This window comes from Penaeus vannamei, chromosome 35 (assembly GCF_042767895.1).
Source record: "Penaeus vannamei isolate JL-2024 chromosome 35, ASM4276789v1, whole genome shotgun sequence".
In the NCBI taxonomy this organism is placed as follows: domain Eukaryota; kingdom Metazoa; phylum Arthropoda; class Malacostraca; order Decapoda; family Penaeidae; genus Penaeus; species Penaeus vannamei.
In genome coordinates, this window is record NC_091583.1 from 30271363 (window position 1) to 30291362 (window position 20000).

A 20000-nucleotide genomic window follows, 5' to 3' on the forward strand; every position below is an offset into this window, starting at 1 on the left:
TCTCTCTTTCTCTCTCTCTCTCCCTCCCTCCCTTCCTCTCTCCCTCCCCCTCCCTCCCTCTTTCCAAATCCCTATCTACCTGTTATCCCCTCCTCCTCCTCCTCCCTCTTCCCGTCCGCCGTCCCCCTGCCCCCTCCCCCCCCCCGGTCCCTCACCAGTGAGATGGCCGACAACCTGAGCAAGCAACCCAGGAAGGGGATACTCAAGAACTCTTCTAGTTTTGAGGGCAATGAGAGACAGAGAGAGTGAGTAGGTCCTCGTGAGGGGTTGGTGAGGGGTTGGTCCTCCCTTTGGGCCGAGGAGGGGAGGGCGTTGGGGTTGAAATGAGGGAGGAAAATGAGGGAGAGAGGTTGGGGTGCTGAAGACCTCCAACGTCCCCCTTGCGAGGAGAAATTTCGTCGGGTTTGGGTGTGTTTTTTTCTTCCTTTCCTTTCTATTTTCGTCTCTATTCTTCTGTATTTATCTATTTTTGGTTCTTCCTGACATACCAGGGGTTGGCTTGCAAAGGTGGAGGCTTATTTTAGGGTTTTTGAGCTGGTTATGAGTCATGTTCAGAGGTCCACTGAGTTCAAGCCGGATTCCTCATAAGGGCTTTTTTTTTAGGATTTTGGGTATTTTGGGCATTTTCAGAGCGGTCTCTTTGGCTGGTGTTGGTATGTTTAGAGAGGCTTTTTTGTTTATTTGTGGTATTTTGGTAATGGTATATCAGAGGGGTATTTTTTGGTAATTGGTATGTTATATTTTGTTTTTTTTGTATTTCAAGGGGATTTATCTGTGTGAGTGTGAATTTAATACGGTACAGGAGTCGAAGAGTAAGGATTTTGAACGTTTGAGTGGCAACTTCTTTAGGGACTAGATTTAATCTAAAGATGAGGATAACTTTCACTCTCATCCATTTTAGGCCATTGAGGGTATTTCGCAATGACACTGGAGGACAAAGTCACTTTTCCCGGAAAGGGAATTGCATGCACACCAAATGTTGGGTGGGATTGACGCATCCTCGGCTAAGTCGGTTTGTGATTTGTTTTTTTGGGAAATAGGGGATTAGATAGGGAGAATTAGTAAACTGAGAAGCTGGGATATAATTGGTCATGTTGGTCGAGAAAAAGGGTATTAAAGGTAAAGCTAAGATGTCGGTATTTTAATGTATGTGGAATTTTATGCTTTGATGGGAAGGAATGATTGTAACCTATTTAATTCTCTAGAAGAATGCTTGAGATGAAACTATGGTTGGCCTGGGCTAAATGGCTCGGCTTTGCTCAGAAATAGATATCCAAAGTAACATTGTAAGAAGATAATAAAAAAAAAGGGAGTTATGGTGTAGAGAATAGGTGAAATAATGCAATTAGGTACATGTGACAGTCTACAAAAAAAGAAAAGATTATCAAAATTGATGAAAAAGTGGCTGATACTTTACACTTCGGCAAAGACAGAAAAATCTTTCCCCTCATATATGTTAGTACAGTGTAAATTACAGGCCTCCTTTGGTGATTTATGTCAAATAAAAAAAACTTTCTATGCTCTGTTATGCTATAGACGTGTGGCGAAGGTTGTTCTTTGCCAAAGGACCAAGCATGGAGACAAAGGTGTTGCTCTATGTTATCCGTTTCTGAACAAATGAATTGACTGTTTTATATAGATAAGTAATCACTAAGTAAAGACTGCACTGGGTTTTGCAGCAGCTTCTGTGCTCTAGCAAAGGCCATCAAACCTCCCCCCAAATTATTAATTTTCTAATTACGGAAAGAGATATGGACTTGTTCCATATTTGACGATAAAGAGCCAGCAAGGTCTGCAAGCCCTTTTCAGTCATAACACACGAGTGGAGGCTTGAGCACACATGCTGGAGCGGGAATGGAGGCACTGACTGTACTCAGTGTGTGTTATTATGGACACACATGCATAAAAAAAGCATATGGCAAAGATAGGGAAAAATTGCCTGCATACCTGAGAAGCAAATTTTCTGTTCTTTTGTTAATGTGCTCTTTTTTTGTGTGTATGTGTGTATGATGCGGTTTATTTGTGTTCTCTTTTAATCTCCTACATTAGTATCATAGTACAAATGCTGATGGCTAATAACTCGGAATTAAGCTTGTTCTCTGGGCCAGTTGGGTGGAAGACGACCTTTTCAGAAATGAAATTCCCAGCTTCTATTTTCTTTTTCTCTTCTTTTCTTTTTTCCTCTTTCTTCTCTTCTCTACTTTTTCCTTTTCTTTTCCTTTCCTTTTTTTTTCTTTTCTTCTCTACTTTTTCTTTTCCTTTTCCTTACTTTCCTTTTTCTTTTCTTTTATTCTCTTCTCTTCTCTTTTATTTTTTTTTCCCTTTCCTTTTTTCATCTCTTCTTTTTTCTTTCCCTTCCTTTTTTATTCTCTTCTTTTCTTTTCTCTAAGAGAACTCCTGACCTCCAAGCCTGTGAGTTTAGCTTATTGAGTATATTAACCTGATGCCACTGGGGTTGGCTTGTGTGTTCACGTCATGCCCTCTGTGATTTTAATTTATTATTTGTTTATACGCCTAGATTGCTTTACAAATGCCAAGTCACCAATGAGCCAATTATGAGAACTACTTACCTCACCTGTTTACTGTTTTCCTTGATACATGAAAATATTTGTTATCTTATTTTGGATTTAGGCTAATTCTTTACAGTATGGTCGAACTCGCCACTGACTGAGTCCCCAAGTTCATGTCAAAAAATATATTCATCAGTCAAAGTTGCTGTGACTGAGCGTGCCCAGTGGAAGGGTTGATGGGGAGCTCTGCCCTCCAACACCCCCCAGAAAACATTGTCTTCACCTCAGTATGCACGGCAAGATAATAGCTGAAACTCGGGAGCACTGAGCGGACTTAGGCAGAGAGCGGCTCTTTCCACTATCTTTTTCTTTTATTTATGCATTACTGTTCATGTCTGCAGGTTATTTCTTATACCTACAGAAAGAAATGTGGACTCAGGTTACCTTTGCCAAAACAATACTACATTTTTATTTTTATCCATCTCTATGCAGAGACATTTCACAAAACAATATTACGATGAACACAACATTTTCCTGGCCACAGTGAGTTAATTGTGTTTCCGCATTGATTGCTCAACAAGTACCCAATCGGTGTTGCATACTTGCCCTACTTATCTCACCTCTTTACCCTTTTCCCTGATTTTGGGAAAGATTCTTCTTTAATTGTTATCGCTGTGAAGATTTTAATAACCATGATAATCATAATGTCATTAATGATGCTAATGGTATCAATAGCATTAGAAAAAATAAGTTTCACCAAAAATTCAATGAATGGGGAGAGTAGGGCCCACTAATTAATTCCTCGGTGGCTTAGTGCTTGTCGAGCTTTCTATGTGCAACAAAATTCACAAAAATAATTACAGCATATGTATCCATGTACAAAGGGTTATTGTGTGTATCATGGATCAATCCCAAAATCTTTTTACATGACGATACTGGGATACATGAATATATTTCTATGAGAGTTAATAAGATTGCAGATGAAAATGTATTTATTATTGTTGGTGGTGTTATGATTATCATCGTTTGCAATTGTGATTATTATCAAAAACTATTATTATCATGATTTTCAAATTATTACTATTATCTTTATTTTTATTATTAATATTATTATGATTATCATGATTTTTAGAAAATACCTTTTCCTCATCCCCAACATTCTCCTCTTCATCCCCTACTGCACAACCCTCTTCAGTGCCAACCCCCTCTTCCCTTGTTACTACTCTTCATCCCCTTCGCAGAACTACTCCACTCCACACCACCCTATCTTCCTCTCGCCCTCGTCCTTCTACTACCTCTACCTCTGCAAATCTTCTGGGTACTCTCTTTGGCCCAGCCAAGTGGGATCGATTCTTTGTGATTCCCCCCACAGCCCCCTATTCTGAGAATACCCTTCTCTTTCAGCAGTGCCTCCAGACACTAGTAGGCAAGGGTATCTTTCGCAGTCGCTCGGATCTTTCAAGCCTTGTCACAGTTATATCTGAATCCCAAGCTCATGCACTATCTACCCTAATTGACCTTACTGGCAAGCCCATTCCTGCCGAACCTCATCCATCTCTTAATACTTGTACTGGAACTGTTTCTATTCCCCCAAATGCTTGTCCCATGTATAACAAGGACTGGTCAGACTGTGAAAATTACATACTTTCCTGCCTTGGTGAATATGATGCAGTGGCAGTACAGTGTTACACTCTTCCTCCAAGAAGCCAAAGTAAATCCCACGTCAATATGGCCAAGATTAGCTTCCATAGACAAGACCTCCCCCCATAAGGTTTATATTGGTGGATTGTCTTATCATTTCCGACAGTATTGACCCCTTCCTCGTCAGTGTCAAAAATGTTGGCGTTTTGGCCACCCAGCCAAACATTGTCACTCCACAGCCTGATGCCCTCTGTGTGCCCAACCTGGTCATGACTATTCAGATTGCCCTGCTCAGTTACATACTTGTGCCAATTGTGTTTTGTAGGAGGTAGCAGTGAGGTAGCAGTCCTCAGATTTATACTAGGCCTCACTCTACATGAGGCTAGACAGGAAGCATGACGACAAGGTTTTTCTCTCTCAACTTATTCCAAAACAGTCCTTCGCTCTACTCCCCCACCATCTTCACAAGATATTTCTGCATCTACCCAGGTATCTTTTCCCTATACCCAAAAGCTATAACCTATGTCTTACTCACCCTATCCACCAGTCAAATCCATTTTCCATCCTAAATCCAGATACTCCAATCTCTATCACTTCCCAGATACCTACCCCTCCTCCTCACTTTAGTTGTTGTACCAGACAACCTAAACGTTCCACTCCACACTCGCCTACTACATTCTCTCCTACACCTTCCTCTTCATCTGTTCCTCAGATATCCATCTCCTCTTCTCCTCCTTATAAGAGAACCTTTGTTTCTCAGTCGACTATACCAAATTGCCCTCCAAAAACCCTTGAAGACATCCAAAACTTCCTAAAGATGACCCAAGGGAACACTCCGCTCCCTCATCCACCCCCCAATCCCTCTGTGCCAACTCCTGCTACATTTATATTATTTGCAAATATTCATCCTCCTCCTCCCCAAGTTCCCTCCACCCCCCTTCCTCCTACACCCTCTCAACATACCCCGCCCTCTCTATCACTTCCACTTGAATACTCTCATGAATCCCCTTTATCACAACAGTGTCCTTCTTCAGACCCCTCCTCTCCAGACATTTTTCCTGATGCTTCACCACCTTCCCCAGTCTCCCTTTCTCAACCCCTAGATTCTTCTCCTACTTATCCAACAGCAACCTTCTGTTTTCCTAGATCAATGTCCCTACTCCTTCCCCAGTCACAGATACACTGCAATTCACTTGGGTGCTCTACCCCCTTTCCCACCTATTAATCACTACTCTACTTCATTTACTTCCCTTCTTTCCCTTTTCATTACCATACTCCTACAACACACTCTAATCTTTGATATCTAACACCCTCCCCTCTCCCCGGATTCTTCTCTTATTCTTCAACAACTATCTCTATTCTTCAACAACTATCTCTATTCTTTCTTGAACAATTTTCCTATACCTTCCCTAGTGACAGATACAGTGTAATTCACTAAATCGTCCTCTCCTCCCCTTTATACTAATTTCTGCTCTAATTCACTTGCTCCCCTATTCCCCCTTTTCACTACCTACGATCCTATAATGTTCTTAAACCTTTGACATCTAACACATTTTATCATAATCTTTAACTCTCCTTTGCCCTTTTTGATGCAGTACTTTACCATAGTGCTACATGACCTTTGATGTCTAGCACATATATTTTCAAACATTGATTAGTTTATTGTTGTTACCATCATCATCATCATCATCATCATCATGATTATTATTATGATTATTATTACTGTTATTTTTATTAGTATTGTCATTATGATTTTTGATTATTGATTTTTAGTTTTTTATATTATTGTTAATTATTCATACCACTGCCTCTACTACTACTATGTTAATACAAATTCTAGTGCTGTTACTGGTGCTTCAACTATCAATGATCATTATTAGAAATAGTAGGAGTATTCCTTGCCCCTGTTTTTATTAATGTTAGATGTCTATACTACTACTACTACTACTACTACTACTACTACTACTACTACTACTACTACTACTACTACTACTACTACTACTACTACTACTACTACTACTACTACTACTACTACTACTACTACTACTACTACTACTACTACTACTACTACTACTACTACTACTACTACTACTACTACTACTACTACTACTACTACTACTACTACTACTACTACTACTACTACTACTACTACTACTACTACTACTACTACTACTAATGATAATAATCTTTGTTATTTAGATGGTGATTATTATTTTTATTATAGATGGTAATTATTGTTTTTGTTATTAGGAAAAAATAATAATGATGATGATTATTATTAGATTATAGTGGGTGTTATTGTTGATGATTAATGATTTTTATTTTTATTAATTAATGATCATTATTGTTAGTAGTATTAGTATTCGTACCATGATGTCTTGCTTGATAGTGATTGGTGACTGAAGGTGACAATAGGAAGTTTATTCATAATTACATCTTAGCAAGACTCAAAACTAGCAGAAAAATAAGGTATTACTTTTGTAAATTATATGTCAAAAGGCTGCAGTTTTTATTAAACAATCTGAAAATGAATTATTAGAATTTTACCATGTTTTGGTATAACATTTTCTAGAATAAAAATGAGTGTTTTATGCCTTAGTTCCATTTTGGTAACTTTGCTGATTTTAAAATATGCCGGTCTCTATTGATGTATTGGCCATGGGGTCATGTTTTGTCCACTGTAGTTTTTTTGAGTTTCGTTTTGCTCGGATGGCTCCACAGATGCTCAGCCTCCAAAGAGGTAAATTAGTAGGCACTAGTGACCTCACTCATTTCCCCCATTCCTTTTTTTCTTTCTTTTTTCTAATTCTTTTAGTCCATTGGATCTGGGTGATGTGCATGCCTTGTTAGGAAAAAAAATATCTTGAGGAGCTGGTAATGGGATCGTCTCATTATGGAAAAAAAAATTTGCTGAGGAGCTCGGCATTTTTGCTGAGTGTCGGGTGATGGGGAGGCCATGTCATTGACTTGGCATGTCCTTAAGAAGGCGCTTGTTAACAAGCTCATGCAGGATTTCCTCTACATTATTTCTCTGTATTATTGATATAATTATTACTCTTGCTTTATTGTCAATAATAATAATTATAAGAATGGGGTAGACAGGTGAGGCATGGTAGCTGAGGGATTAACTAAGTGTTAGACCATTATTTTTGGGATCCAATTTTATGTAACAGACTCGTATGCAAGGGCTAAGATGGTGCCTTCTTTTCAAAGCTGTTGGATGTTGCAGTAAGAGAGAGTTATTCTTGGTAAATTTTCCTTCCAAATGCCTGACCTTGAGCCAGATTCAAACCCATGCACAGAGATACTTTCCAAGCCCCCCATGTGCACGTTGTCTCAACACCACAACAATCCCCTATGAAGCCATCTATGTGTAAATAGAATAGATAAACAAAGGCACAGTTGATGGTGTGTTTATACACAGACTCTTGACATCATTGGGTTAAAAGCATACTTGTTTTGTATTATTATAATCAGAGAGTAAGTTGAACAATATTTGCAGGGTGTATAATGTTTAATGTTTAATGTTTAATGTTTGAAAATAAATGTGCTAGACATCAGAGGTCATATAGCACTATGGTAAAGTATTGCATCAGAAAGGGCAAAGGAGAGTTAAAGATTATGATAAAATGTGTTAGATGTCAAAGGTTTAAGAACATTATAGGATAGTAGGTAGTGAAAAGGGGGATAGGGGAGTAAGTGAGCTAGAGCAGAAGTTAGTACAAAGGGGAGGGGAGGGCGATTGAGTGAATTATAGTGTATCTGTCACTGGAGAAGGTATAGGAAAAATGTTCAAGGAAGAGTAGAGATAGTTGTTGAAGAGTAAGAGAAGAATCCGGGGAGAGGGGAGGGTGTTAGATATCAAAGATCAGAGGGTGTAACAGGAAAGTATGGTAATGAAAAGGGGAAAGGAGGAAAGTAAATGAAGTAGAGCAGTGATTAATAAATGGGAAAGGTTAAGGAGGTAGATCGATTAAATGAATTGTATTGTATCTGTGACTGGGGAAGGAATAGGGATAATAGGTGATAATGTTATATATAGTTATGTTAGTAATAGGGGATTAGGTATCTGGGGGTTGAGACAAAGGATCAGGAATAGGTGAAGGAGTAGTGTCTGGGGGTTCGATAGGAACAGTGGGGTATGGGGAAGGATATTGTGATAAAAGTTTCACCTGTATATCCAGAAGGGAGTGAGAGGGATAGTAGGGAAGGATGGGGTTTTGGGGGGTGGTTCAGTATGGGTGGTATGACTGGTTTGGGTGGTTGAGAGGATGAGGCATCTTGGGAAATTGAAATTGAAATTGAAATTGAAACAGTTTATTTAGCCATAAATAGTTAAACAGATAATGTGGGTACATTTAGTGTTATAAAAATCGTGGCTCAGCCTTTTGAGAGCGCAACTCTCTTGAAAAGGCTGTTGATTAACAAAGTATGTACATAGTATGCATATAAAGTGTATGATTATAGTGAGTTGTAATGTTATCTGCCTTAAGAATTTTCTTCAACAGATTAACATAATGCATGTTATGGAAGCCCTAAACATGCAGAAAATTGTCTTTGAATGAAAATGATGTAAACATTAGGAAGAAGTGTATAGTATATCTGTATCTTATTTTTGATTTTATGTATCCATGAATTGCCATTTTTAAAGTCATTTTATGAATGCATAGTCTGTAGCATCTTGCATTCCTAATTTATGCTATGTAGTTGATAGTATATTTCATATGTGGACGATGGTGAAATATCACCTTTTACAATAGTATAGTCTTTCCCTATATTAGGAAGTAATTTTATTTTACTGGGGAAGCTTTTTAGATTAGCTTATTTTCAAAGATGGTTATAAATGCTTTGTTTATGGAATCCATTTGCAAAATTAAAGAAAGCCTGATGAGACTACCAGCTCATTCAGAAGAAGAATTGGTTATTTTTATCAGTGAAGGTAATTGTAAAGCATCTACAGAGTGGCATAGTGATCAGAGAGAGAAGAGTAAATGCTATGGCAAGAGTATTTTCATTTGTTCTTTGGGCTTAATGCTTCCGTGTCATCTTTGGAAAATTCTTGATAGTCTTATTAATGTTTTTTCTTCCCGGCTTTGACCCTCATAGGAAAGAAACAAAATGGGACGAAATGAACATCCTGGCGACGCTTCATCCCAAAGACAAGGATTACGGACACATGAAGATCGAGGAGCCCAAGACCCCCTTTGCACACTACGAGGAAGGGGACTCTGGGGACGAGCACGATGGCCTGGATGCCGATCTCCTGGCCAAGAAGTGAGTGCCTTGGCTGTTGAGTGGAAAATGGTGCAGGACGACTCTTGGGTTTGTTCTCAAATTTATTACAGATTCTGTTCCTACTGTGTTGTCCGATAGAGAGTTTTGTTTTTGGGCTGATTTTGGCTTATTCCTAATGCGAAAGGAATGGTGATGGGGACAGGTCTATTTTGAAGATTTTGCTTGAAAGTTTAGAAGAAGAGGGCTCTGGTTTTAAGATTTAGATACAACAAAATAAGATTTTTTTTTTTTCTTTTCTTTTCATTTATGTGACTAGACTAAACAGATAGATGCTTAAATAATGTTGAATATTTAGTAGGGTAACTTCCTTTTTTTTAGGTTTGCAAATTTTAGATAAAACAATGAAGGGAAGAACAAGGAAACATGAATATGGGCATATTTGTGTGTTTTCTTGTTCTTCCTTTTGTTGTTTTATTCATAATTTGTTCAACATGAATCCTGCAGGTATGCTAATGTAAGAAAAAGCTTTGTAAAAGTTTTTAATGAGAAATTTACATTCAAGATAAAACTCATTGAATTACTGTTTGTGAGATTCACAAGACCAAAGCATAATCCCTGTACAGGGCTGAGCCAGGATACAGAAGGGCCAAGTCCACAGGTATTTTCTCTCCTCTAAATAAATCGGCTAGCAGTCTCTCTCATCAGATTACTGCATTTTGTCCTGCTCTTTGACTTGACGACAGGACACGGGGAGAGGACCCAAGTTGCACTCATAATATCACTCTTCATATGGCACAGGAATTGTCTAAGCCTGGCACTTGCCTATGTTATGAAGTGCATGTTTGCTTTTATTTTTGTTTTTTACTTATTCATTATTTTGTTATTTATTATTTTTCTTTCTTTCTCTCTCTCTATATATTTTTAAAGATGAAACAATGCACAGAGGCATTGAATAAGATTTGAACTCTTGCTGAGAACAGTTGAAATTCACTCAATTTGGTCAGTAGCCAAAGAGGATGGAACTTAACCACACTTAACCATGAACAGGATTATGGGTTGTTTATGCGTTAATATTGATGCGTTACTGCAATATTCTATGCAAGAGTTCATGATAACTTGAGTACATTTGGCTTCGTATTAGCATTTCATTGCCCCGGCCACCAAGGGCTCACAGGGATCTTGTAAAACCTCTCATTACTCAAGTCAGTAGAAGGTTTCCATGGATCTGATTTGCTTGTGGTGGTCATGATGGGTTTGAAGATAGTTCCATAGCTTTGCTTTGCTTTGATGTGTTTTAATAGCTATTGTTTATATAACTATTTATTTGTTTATATCCTATTTCTGGATAAGTATGCACTTAATTATCAACAGCAGTAAATTTTAATGACGATAGCAGTAAGAATTTACCTTTAGATGCAAAATTCTGTTTCAAAATATATATACTGTAATTTTATTCAAACCTGGATAATAGAAAATAAACTGTCTGTATAAATCTCATTTCTATACAGAAAGGCCTTTTGTTTCTTGTTGATATGTTTAGGAAAGAGATAGTACACCTCAAAATAAACAGATAATATCATTTATTGATTTTCCTGCACTACAAATATTAAGAAAAGTAATTGTAAAGTGGAGGCAGGTACAAAATACACTCCCTTCATGTAATTTTATTGTATAAAGAATGGCACGAAGTGGAGAAGCATTTGTGTTAATATTTTGATGATTTGTGTGATGTGCAGTCATTGTTTATACTCCAAATTGACCAATCTAAGGATTTTCTAGGTATGATGAGTCCATCACAATTGCATCAATTCTAAAACTTCCTTTCCTCATGTTCTAGAATTCAACTTGGAGGTTCAGAACTTCCGAAGGCCTTGATTGAACCCGAACCAGAGGAGGAGAGTGAAGAAGAAATTTCTCCAGAAGAGAGAGGTATTGTCCTTGATGTGAAATGTGGGGAGGAGGGGATCAGGAAAAAGGATTAAGATATATGACTGAATGAGAGCATTGGTACACTTCATACAAAATACATCACTTGTAAATGTACATCATACTGTACTTTAAAAGGACAATAATCACCTACCTAAACAGGCAACTACATGCTCATATACCCTTACATAAAATACTTCATGAAATACTATTAGCTTGAAGTTCCCTCAATTTCTACATGTTATTTTACTTCTTGTCTGATCCTATGACATTTTAACTTGCATAACATATTTGATTGGGTTTTTATTTGGTCTTGTGGATTTTCAGTTGCTGGGTTTACCTTCTGTAACTGGGGAATGTACATGTATAGTGTGTACCTTTTTAAAGTGAGTTACTAAAGGATTCTCTGCTGATTATTTATAATTACATTTCTTTTTACTTTTATTCACAGAGAAGAGAAAATTATTTGAAATGAAACGTAAGAAGCACTACAATGAATTTTATGCTGTCAAACTTGCACGGAAGTTAATGCAAAATGACGATGATGAAGATGAGGATGAAGATGAGGAGGAGGATAAGAAGGATTCTCCAGAGGCTGAGGCTAGTATAGGGAAGGATGACACCATGGAGGAGATACTAGAAGAAGGAAATGGAAATAGCGAGTGCGATGCTATGGCAGTGGCAGAGGAACAGGCATCGGGCGACTGAGGTCTCGTGCCATGGAGGCCATCTGTGTTGCGGTTGTAGTACTGGTTGATTGACAGTAGATGCCAATCGTTGGATTTAACACTAGCATTCATCAGCCACGAGACCTCCTTACACCACCATTCCCAAGTATTATGAAAGAGGAATAATAATTTTTGAAGTGGAAAAGGTCATCCAAACTCATAATCATTCAACATGTTATCATCATATCGCAATACATTTATTGGATTTATAAAGGCTTAAACAATTTATTATACTGTAAGAGTGAACGAGTGTAACTGTGGTACTATGTATATAAGTGCTGATCTTGTTTACAAATCAGTCTGTAAATGAGTGTGTGCTCGTGTGTTGTCTCTCTGTCTTGGTATGTTGATAAGAAGTTTGTTTGTGTAAATAAATGATATCCGTTGAGACAGCACTTAAGTATAGTTGTACGAACATGGTCTGTATTTTTTATATTAGTACAGAATGTGTGCATTGTTTAAAGCCAAATATTTCTAAATTTTGTATTTATAGGGTAGACCCTGTTAATATTAGTTTCAGGTACAAGGGGAGCATCTGTGATGAACTAGATTTGCAAGGATTTCAGTAAAGGCCAAAAGGAAAATCCAACATCTAGGAAAGATTGTCGTGATATAGACAGCTGGTAGAGTTACTCAAAGGCTTCCCAGACTGCCAGCTGGATGCAACTTGTGTTTGCCTTGCTTTGCACTCATTTTCTTTCTTTTTTTTTTTATAAGTAATCATGTCGGACTGCTTGTTATGTTGTCCTTTTTCATTATTTGAGGTTATGATTATTGTTCTTTCCGGCCATGAGTTGGAAAAAAATGTTCCTGTGATGAGGTCTAGCTTATATTTTGCTCATCTTTGTTTTGTTTCTTCCCTTACAAATCCAGTAAATGTCACTTTCAAGTCATTTTCATTTTTATCCACATCAGAGTAAATTCAGGGGACAGAAAGAAAACAATTTGTCACGGCTATCTTGTACATACAAAATCTAAATGGGGATGATTTTTTGTCAGAAAAGAAAAAGGGAAAATAGACAATCAGAAACAAGACACATTTGTTATTATATGACGACTTCAGATTCAAGTAAAATTGTAAAAAAAAAAAAATTGGTTGTTTTACTTATATGTATGGTTTTAACAAGTTAATTTTAAAAAGTCTGTTCTTTGTTTTATTATGATGACTTTTTATGAATATTGGTTTGTTTAAGTTTGTTTTTTCAAGACTGAAGATTCAATGCATGTCATTCACAGCAACAACTATTAGGTACTATATAATGTGCAAAGAACCCATGATTTTTGTTCTGTGTGAATATGGAATAAATTGATTACTTGGGGGGTTTGGGCTAGAGAGCCATCCGTGGTCTTGGACATTGGTTATCATTCCTATAATATCCTTGGCTATAGATTCTTGTACAGTATTATCCCTCTAATATACCTGGCTTTAGATACTGAGATTATTCCTATACCATCTGTTAGTGGAAAACTTTTGAATATATGTAGTCACTTAGAGAATTAGTTTCTTATACTTTTGTTGATACACATCTGTATCTCTTCAGAATCAAAAAAGGTTGCTAGATAAAATTTATATTATGGTGGAAATGCAAGTCGTAAGAATAAGATTTTGACTTTCTGTTTCTAGAGGGCACCCCTTGGGCAGCTTCACTTTTAATTATGTAATGAGTCGTAAAATTTGCAGTCCATTGTACTGTCATCATTCAGAATGGTTTGCATCTTCTAATAATGTTTTGCCAGTGATTCCTGTAGTTGAAGTAATAATATATTTTGTAGTATTGTTGCTTGATCATACAATTAGTTATATTTATACAAACCTTGCTTGATCTCTTGTTCTATAATGAGAACTTGCAGGGAAGTCTTACATGATTTATTTGGGATGTTTAGTCTCATATTAACAATTTTGAGAATGTGTTACTGTGAAAGTGATGCAAGTATGAATTTATTTAATAATCACAGTTGATAATTACAGGGTTAACTTTTTTTTTTTTTTTTTTTTTTTTTTTTTTTTTGGCTGCTGCTGCTGCTTCTCCTCCTGTACCCATAGTCAGAAGTTGGCTGTTTTTATTTATTTATAGCTATTTTATTATTATTATTATTATTATTGTTATTATTTGTATGGACATGGACTTTGTAAAAAAAAAAAAAAAAAAAGTTTCAGAAACAGCTGATAGCACTGCATGGGAGTGAGACGTTTGCCTTTAAAAAGTCATTGTGTGCTTTGCATTTTGCTTTTATTTAAGAAATGCAATATTTTGAATTTTGTTTATTGTTATGAATGCTATTTATTATTATCCCATACTGAGACTCCTTATTGCTTATTTTCCCTGGCTGTTTAGACGGTAACATCTCGGTATATTATTTTTATTATTTATTTTATAACTTAAAAAGAAATTATTTTTTTCAGTTGAAAATTGCAAAAATAAATGATAATTGGTTCCAGAAGTAAAAAAGAAAAAAAAAAAAAGGATTCAGGATAAAACCATCAAAAGGAGATTAGTTTTGTTAATAGTGAGTATTGCTTTAGTATCTTGTAAAGCCTCTAGTCCCAAGTCAAGTCATTAAACTCTTTTGCATGAGTAGGTACCTTAAGGAAGTAGTTATGTTAGCAATACGTTATCAAATATTAATTTGGTTGGGCTGCGAGTGCTATATGATGATAGCAGAATCACGGTCTGGAGATGTGTTTTGTAAGGAATTAACCAGATTTTTACATATGCAATAAAATTAAATGTTGAGTTGGTCGTGTCCTTCCCTTGTCTCAAACAAGTGCTATATGACCTTTGATGTATAGCACATTTATTTTCTTGTCATTATTACTTACTTACTTGTCTCAAACAGATGTATCTGTGTAAATTTTTTTCTTTGATTTAAGTTTGGTGAAAGCAAGAAACTGAAAAGAAATATTACTGTTGATACTTGATATAAGATGCCTCCCATTCATATGCAATCCATCTTAAGAAAAAAAAAGTAAAGGTTAAATTAGAAATGAGATGAGTCACAATGGGGGGGGGGGGAGTCCACACTAAAGACAGGTGCTGATCTTTTAGTGTGTCCACATGAAAATCCATTAACATTATAAACAGAAAGTGTTCACCATTTTTTTTGTTATGACCATTAAAGGGTTAGCTTACTAATAGCTTAGTAACTACTAAATTACATTTTGTTAAATGTGTTTTTTCTGAATTTGTACTTTCATGTTACACCAGATTATGCAGAAAAATATAGTGTCATTTTGAAAGGCACAACAATAACCATTTTCTTCCAAGAAGTGGACAGTGAGTGAGAAATGCAATCTTTTTGGTACTAGTTTGTGTCCACTTCTCTGGCTGCTTCAGTATCTTTGCCTGGGAAAAGCCAGCAGCTTTTTGCACAATAACTGGTATGTTCATTTTACGTGGAAAAAAGAAATGAAAGGAAAGAAAAATAAAAAGGAAGAAGAAAAAAGGAAAAAATATATATTGATACATGCACACATAGATATATATATATTTACTATATATAATAATAATTTGACATTTTAAATTCAGGCATGTTTCATGGCTTTGTTTTAAATACTGCATTGAGTTAATTGGCTGACAGTACACTCCCTCCTCCCTGTTTTCTGCACATTTTGGTTTTGATTTAAACAAGAAAACTTAATTATGCCAAAATGAGTTTAAAACTTAAAAACTAAATCTGAGAACATTCAGACACAACATTTAGAAAGTGAATACATTGAGGGAAAAAATCCACCACAGTGTGTTATGAGTTTTAACCAGTTTTTGTAACACGCTCTCATGATCTGAGGGGTCTTGAGGAACACTGTGTTACTCTTAACTTCAGCTCATTCCCTGAGGCATTTAGTACACTTTGCTCATATGAGGTCTGGTTGCACTTTTCATCTTGTGTCCTCAAATCAATTGAAAGTTTTAGTTTGTGCCAAATTTACTCCCAAAGTGCTCATTTCACCAACAAACTTTCAATATTGGTGGAATTCCATTTGAAAATATATTAGATTTCTTTTTGACACACTTGAGTGACACGACAGGTATGGCACTACCTGATAATTAAGGCAACGTGTATCTACCAACTGACCCTAGATGACTGCCTAGCCCATCTCTCTCTCTTTGTTATGATGGCAGTCTATGCTGGTGCTGCTCAAGGCTACAACCAGAGACACTAACAGCATAACAATGAAAACAAAATTTACACTGATATGCCAAATATCTACTGGAATTTCCAAAGAAGTTTTATTATTAATACCAAACTGAAGTTTGGTATTAATAATAAGTTTGGCCCCTTAAAACATATAAAATATCTATATTCATGGCACAACTGAAAATAGAGTATATAGTAACAAATATCCCTTCAAGTTTATGCACAATTTAAGGACAATTCACAGACCATTTGTTTTATGCACAAAGCATCTCACTTCACCTGCACCGTATGGTATCCAGAACATAGAGGAAACAATGAACCGACTACTGGAATAGTTATACATAGATTATTGCACATATAAGACTATATGTGCAGTAAGTCAATGTTTTAATCATGGTCAAGATGCAAGGAAAGGGAAACAAGTAAAAACTTAAAAAAAAAATTCATGCATAATGGTATGTAGATAAATGGACAAATGCTTAAAAATGCCTGAACCAGTTATATTCACTTCACAGATATGGTGTATTCAAAAGCAATACATTAAATTTTTCATACCAGTTATTTTTCACATCAATCATGTTTATTGCTGCTTTGATTCAATAAACAACATTAAATATCATAAATAAGATATGAATAAGAATGAATATTTTTAGTGTAAGAGATGTATTTGACCAGTTTCAACTATCTTTAAAAATAGATGTATTCCTGACAGATATAATCAAAACCAGTCATTCATATTTCTTGCACTGAAAATATTCATTCTCATTCATGCCTTTTTACATTTGTCACAATGAACAATGATCTGACATTCAATATGGGCCTATATAAGACTACCTTATGAAAAGTCAACTCATTTTGGAGTCCTCATTTTTAAATTCCAGACAATATAGAATTAATATCAAAGTGTAATAATGTACATGCTTTTCCAACCTGGAATCATTAACAAGTCTAAGGTTATAAACCATTCTCTACAGTGTTCTGTATTAATCAACTGCTGACATTTGACATGTTTTCATTTCATGGCGAATAAATCAGTAACAAGTTGATGCCTCATCATGTCGCAACATCTCAAACACTAATGACTTCTCATATACACATGACTTTACCAAAAGTTTTAGCCATCTTCAAAGGATAAAAATACATTGCTAACATGTACTGTCTACCTGATAATGTACCAGACATTGATAGCCAATAACTGAAGCCCATAACTCCCCCCCCCCCCCCAACCATTATTCCTAGTCTCTGGGTTTACCCCTGATTGCTACTTTGGTTTCTCCATCTTGCCAATACTTGACCTAATTACTTTAACATATTCAAGAGAAGTCAGTGAATGACAGAGGAAGCCCTCATTAGTCAAGGCATCATTAACCCAAGGCCATGCAATGTCCACTGTAGTTCTGTTCTGTGAAATGTGTTAACACAAGGCCCCAGCCACCAAGGAGTCAATTAGCTCTACAATTTCGGCTTCCTTGAGCTTTCTAGATTCTTTTTTCTAATGTCTTTATTATTGATATTGACATAATAATTACTGTGTTAAAAATATTACTACTGAGAATAAAATATAAAGTAAAATCATTTCTCAAAATCAAAGAAAAGGATAAATGCTGAGACACGTAGGACTTACAACTGGTTGCTTTGTGACTAAGTACCAGTGGAGTCATCTGCGTGTTAAGACAATGAATAAACTAAAATCACAGTAGTCATCACATGTTCATAGATACCAACTCCAGTAGCATGTATGGGGTTAACAGGTGACGTTTCAGTGAATTATCCTTATTGTCTTTTTGAGCATAAGTGCCGATTCCGAATTACCAGAAAAAATACACATTTTCACCTTAGATTTTAATATAATCTGCCAGAAAATAAAGTTGCTAAAATACTCTGTCTCTAAAAAGCTCTATAATTGCTGTATGTAAGGTGGAAAAAAAAGTTAAAAATATATAAATAAACAAATATATAAAATGCTATTACATAGATATCTCAATGACATTATGGAAATATGTGTATAAGAAAAAACTCTGCAAGAAAATCTATCATTTATTATGAAAATTTGTCATCACATCCACACCAAAAAGCCTACCATACTTCATCGTCTTCAATCTTCCTAACTTTTTCACAGGACTCCTCCGATGAATCGTAACCCATTTCCTCTTCCATCTCCATTTTTCTCTCCATCCATTTCCTCTTGGGTTTTCCTCTCGTCGGGAGTAAGTCGCCTTCCTCAAAGTCATCCCGTACGAGCACACAATTTAACCGCGACTTCAAATATTCCTGGAGAAGGTACAGCGTATAAGATGAATGTTGCAAATGATAAGAGGTTATTAATCATGACCATAATCTAGCATACACCCAATGTAATACTACCTTGTGTATGAGTTTTCCGGTCTCAAGATGGTGCACTCGTAGGAATCGATCGAGGGCGACTGAGAAGACCAGTGGCAGATGCGGGTGAACAACAATATCTCGAACTGCGCCTGCAAAGCTTTTAAATATTCGCACAGGATGTTCTGGCTTGTTCATTCGCAGATCAAAGCAACCCATCCTGCCATGAGCTGTTCCAACAACCACTTGGCTGGAATTCAAAATACAAGAACTTGTAAACAAGACAACAACGGGAAGAAAAGAAAAACACATAATCATACGTAGCTTTTTTTCTACATTGCTTCCTTAGGGTATACTTGTGCAGACAAGGATAACTCTTCAAAAAATATCTTAAAATCATATTTATAGATATGACAAAAGGCAATAAACTTACTGACAATAATAATAATAATAATAATAATAATAATAATAATAATAAATTTTCAATAAGAACACCAACAGTATACCATACTGATAGCAGAAACCTAAAGCAGTCTTGATAACAGTAAAGCCTATTGTGGCAAAACTTGATACTTCATCAACAAAGACGTCTAACTCTCCTTCTAGACAAGGACTTAAACTCACTCAATCTTTGAGCAGAACTAAACCACATAGCTCCACTAAAATGAAAACCCAAAGCAAACCTTTTATCAGCTACAGAAGTGATGGAAGTGAACGGAGATTCTTCCCACTCAAAGTTAACAACAGGTCGCCTCTGCCTTTTGTGGTCGTACATTCGCACCTGTGTATGAAAATCAAAATGTCACCCTCAAACGTTTTCTTGCAGTTCTTCTGCAAACATGAAGGCACGATAAAGCTACAACTATATAAAACATCCCCTTTAGCCTCTGGAAAGGAAATACCGGATAATGCAACTATTAAGAAGAAACAATAACTTCTGGATAAAGAAAAGGGCAGAAATGGGATTGACTTACATGACAATGCCGTGTAGCAAGAGCAATGCAGTTCGGCTCCTTCAGGAAAGTCATGTCAGACACCCATACAGGAACTCTTAGCTGTACCATATCTGGCTTTATCTGTAACAGGTTCATTTAATAAGGTACAGCCAAGGTGAATATCCACCTCCATTGACAAATCACAGATCAATAAATCTTCTGAATAAAGTAAAACATATCTACATATTCTCTAAAGCTTGTGCTTAATATGTGTGTGAAGCAATAAGAGAAATATATTCCACGCATGAATATTTCTACAACAAAACTGCGTCTAAGCTCAGGGATCAAATTAATATAATGAAACACTAATAACAATGTCTATGAAAATTGTAGACATTGTAAAGTCTAAGTAAAAGTGTGCTTAATTTAATAAAATTTGATCATGAATCTTTACAATTATAGGAAATAGTAATTTTGAATCCCTTGTTTATCTAAATTTATCTAATCTTATTATCTATATATTTATACAATCAAATAAGGTTTACCCTAAAAATATTCACAGTCAA

At 36.1% G+C, this 20000-nt stretch overlaps 2 protein-coding genes across 4 annotated transcripts in view; one reads left to right on the forward strand and one right to left on the reverse strand.

The window, feature by feature from the left end:
* The first annotated feature begins 141 nt into the window (after window positions 1-141).
* Window positions 142-14775, forward strand: LOC113817779 (protein phosphatase inhibitor 2). The gene is made up of 4 exons (XM_027369875.2): window positions 142-245; window positions 9258-9425; window positions 11224-11315; window positions 11764-14775. Exons 1-4 carry the CDS (start codon window positions 163-165, stop codon window positions 12018-12020), a joined length of 600 nt encoding a protein of 199 aa, XP_027225676.1. The 5' UTR covers window positions 142-162; the 3' UTR covers window positions 12021-14775.
* Window positions 14776-18199: 3424 nt separating this feature from the next.
* The window catches only part of l(2)k09848 (lethal (2) k09848), a 21611-nt gene continuing 19810 nt past the window's right edge, over window positions 18200-20000 (reverse strand). For all 3 annotated transcript variants that reach the window (XM_070113829.1, XM_070113830.1, XM_070113831.1), the window contains exons 4-7: window positions 19474-19575; window positions 19183-19280; window positions 18542-18749; window positions 18200-18448 (exon numbers count right to left, since the gene is read on the reverse strand). In XM_070113829.1, the coding sequence (XP_069969930.1) occupies window positions 18254-18448; window positions 18542-18749; window positions 19183-19280; window positions 19474-19575 (603 nt within the window). In that variant the 3' untranslated portion in view covers window positions 18200-18253. The remainder of the gene's footprint in view (window positions 18449-18541; window positions 18750-19182; window positions 19281-19473; window positions 19576-20000) is intronic.

What these genes read in the sequence shown, in the direction of transcription:
- LOC113817779 (XM_027369875.2), top strand. Translation starts at nt 163, where the DNA reads ATGGCCGACAACCTGAGCAAGCAACCCAGGAAGGGGATACTCAAGAAC. An exon ending in GGCAATGAGAGACAGAGAGA is followed by an intron (nt 246 to 9,257) that starts GTGAGTAGGTCC and finishes TGACCCTCATAG; the next exon opens with GAAAGAAACAAAATGGGACG. An exon ending in AATTTCTCCAGAAGAGAGAG is followed by an intron (nt 11,316 to 11,763) that starts GTATTGTCCTTG and finishes TTTTATTCACAG; the next exon opens with AGAAGAGAAAATTATTTGAA.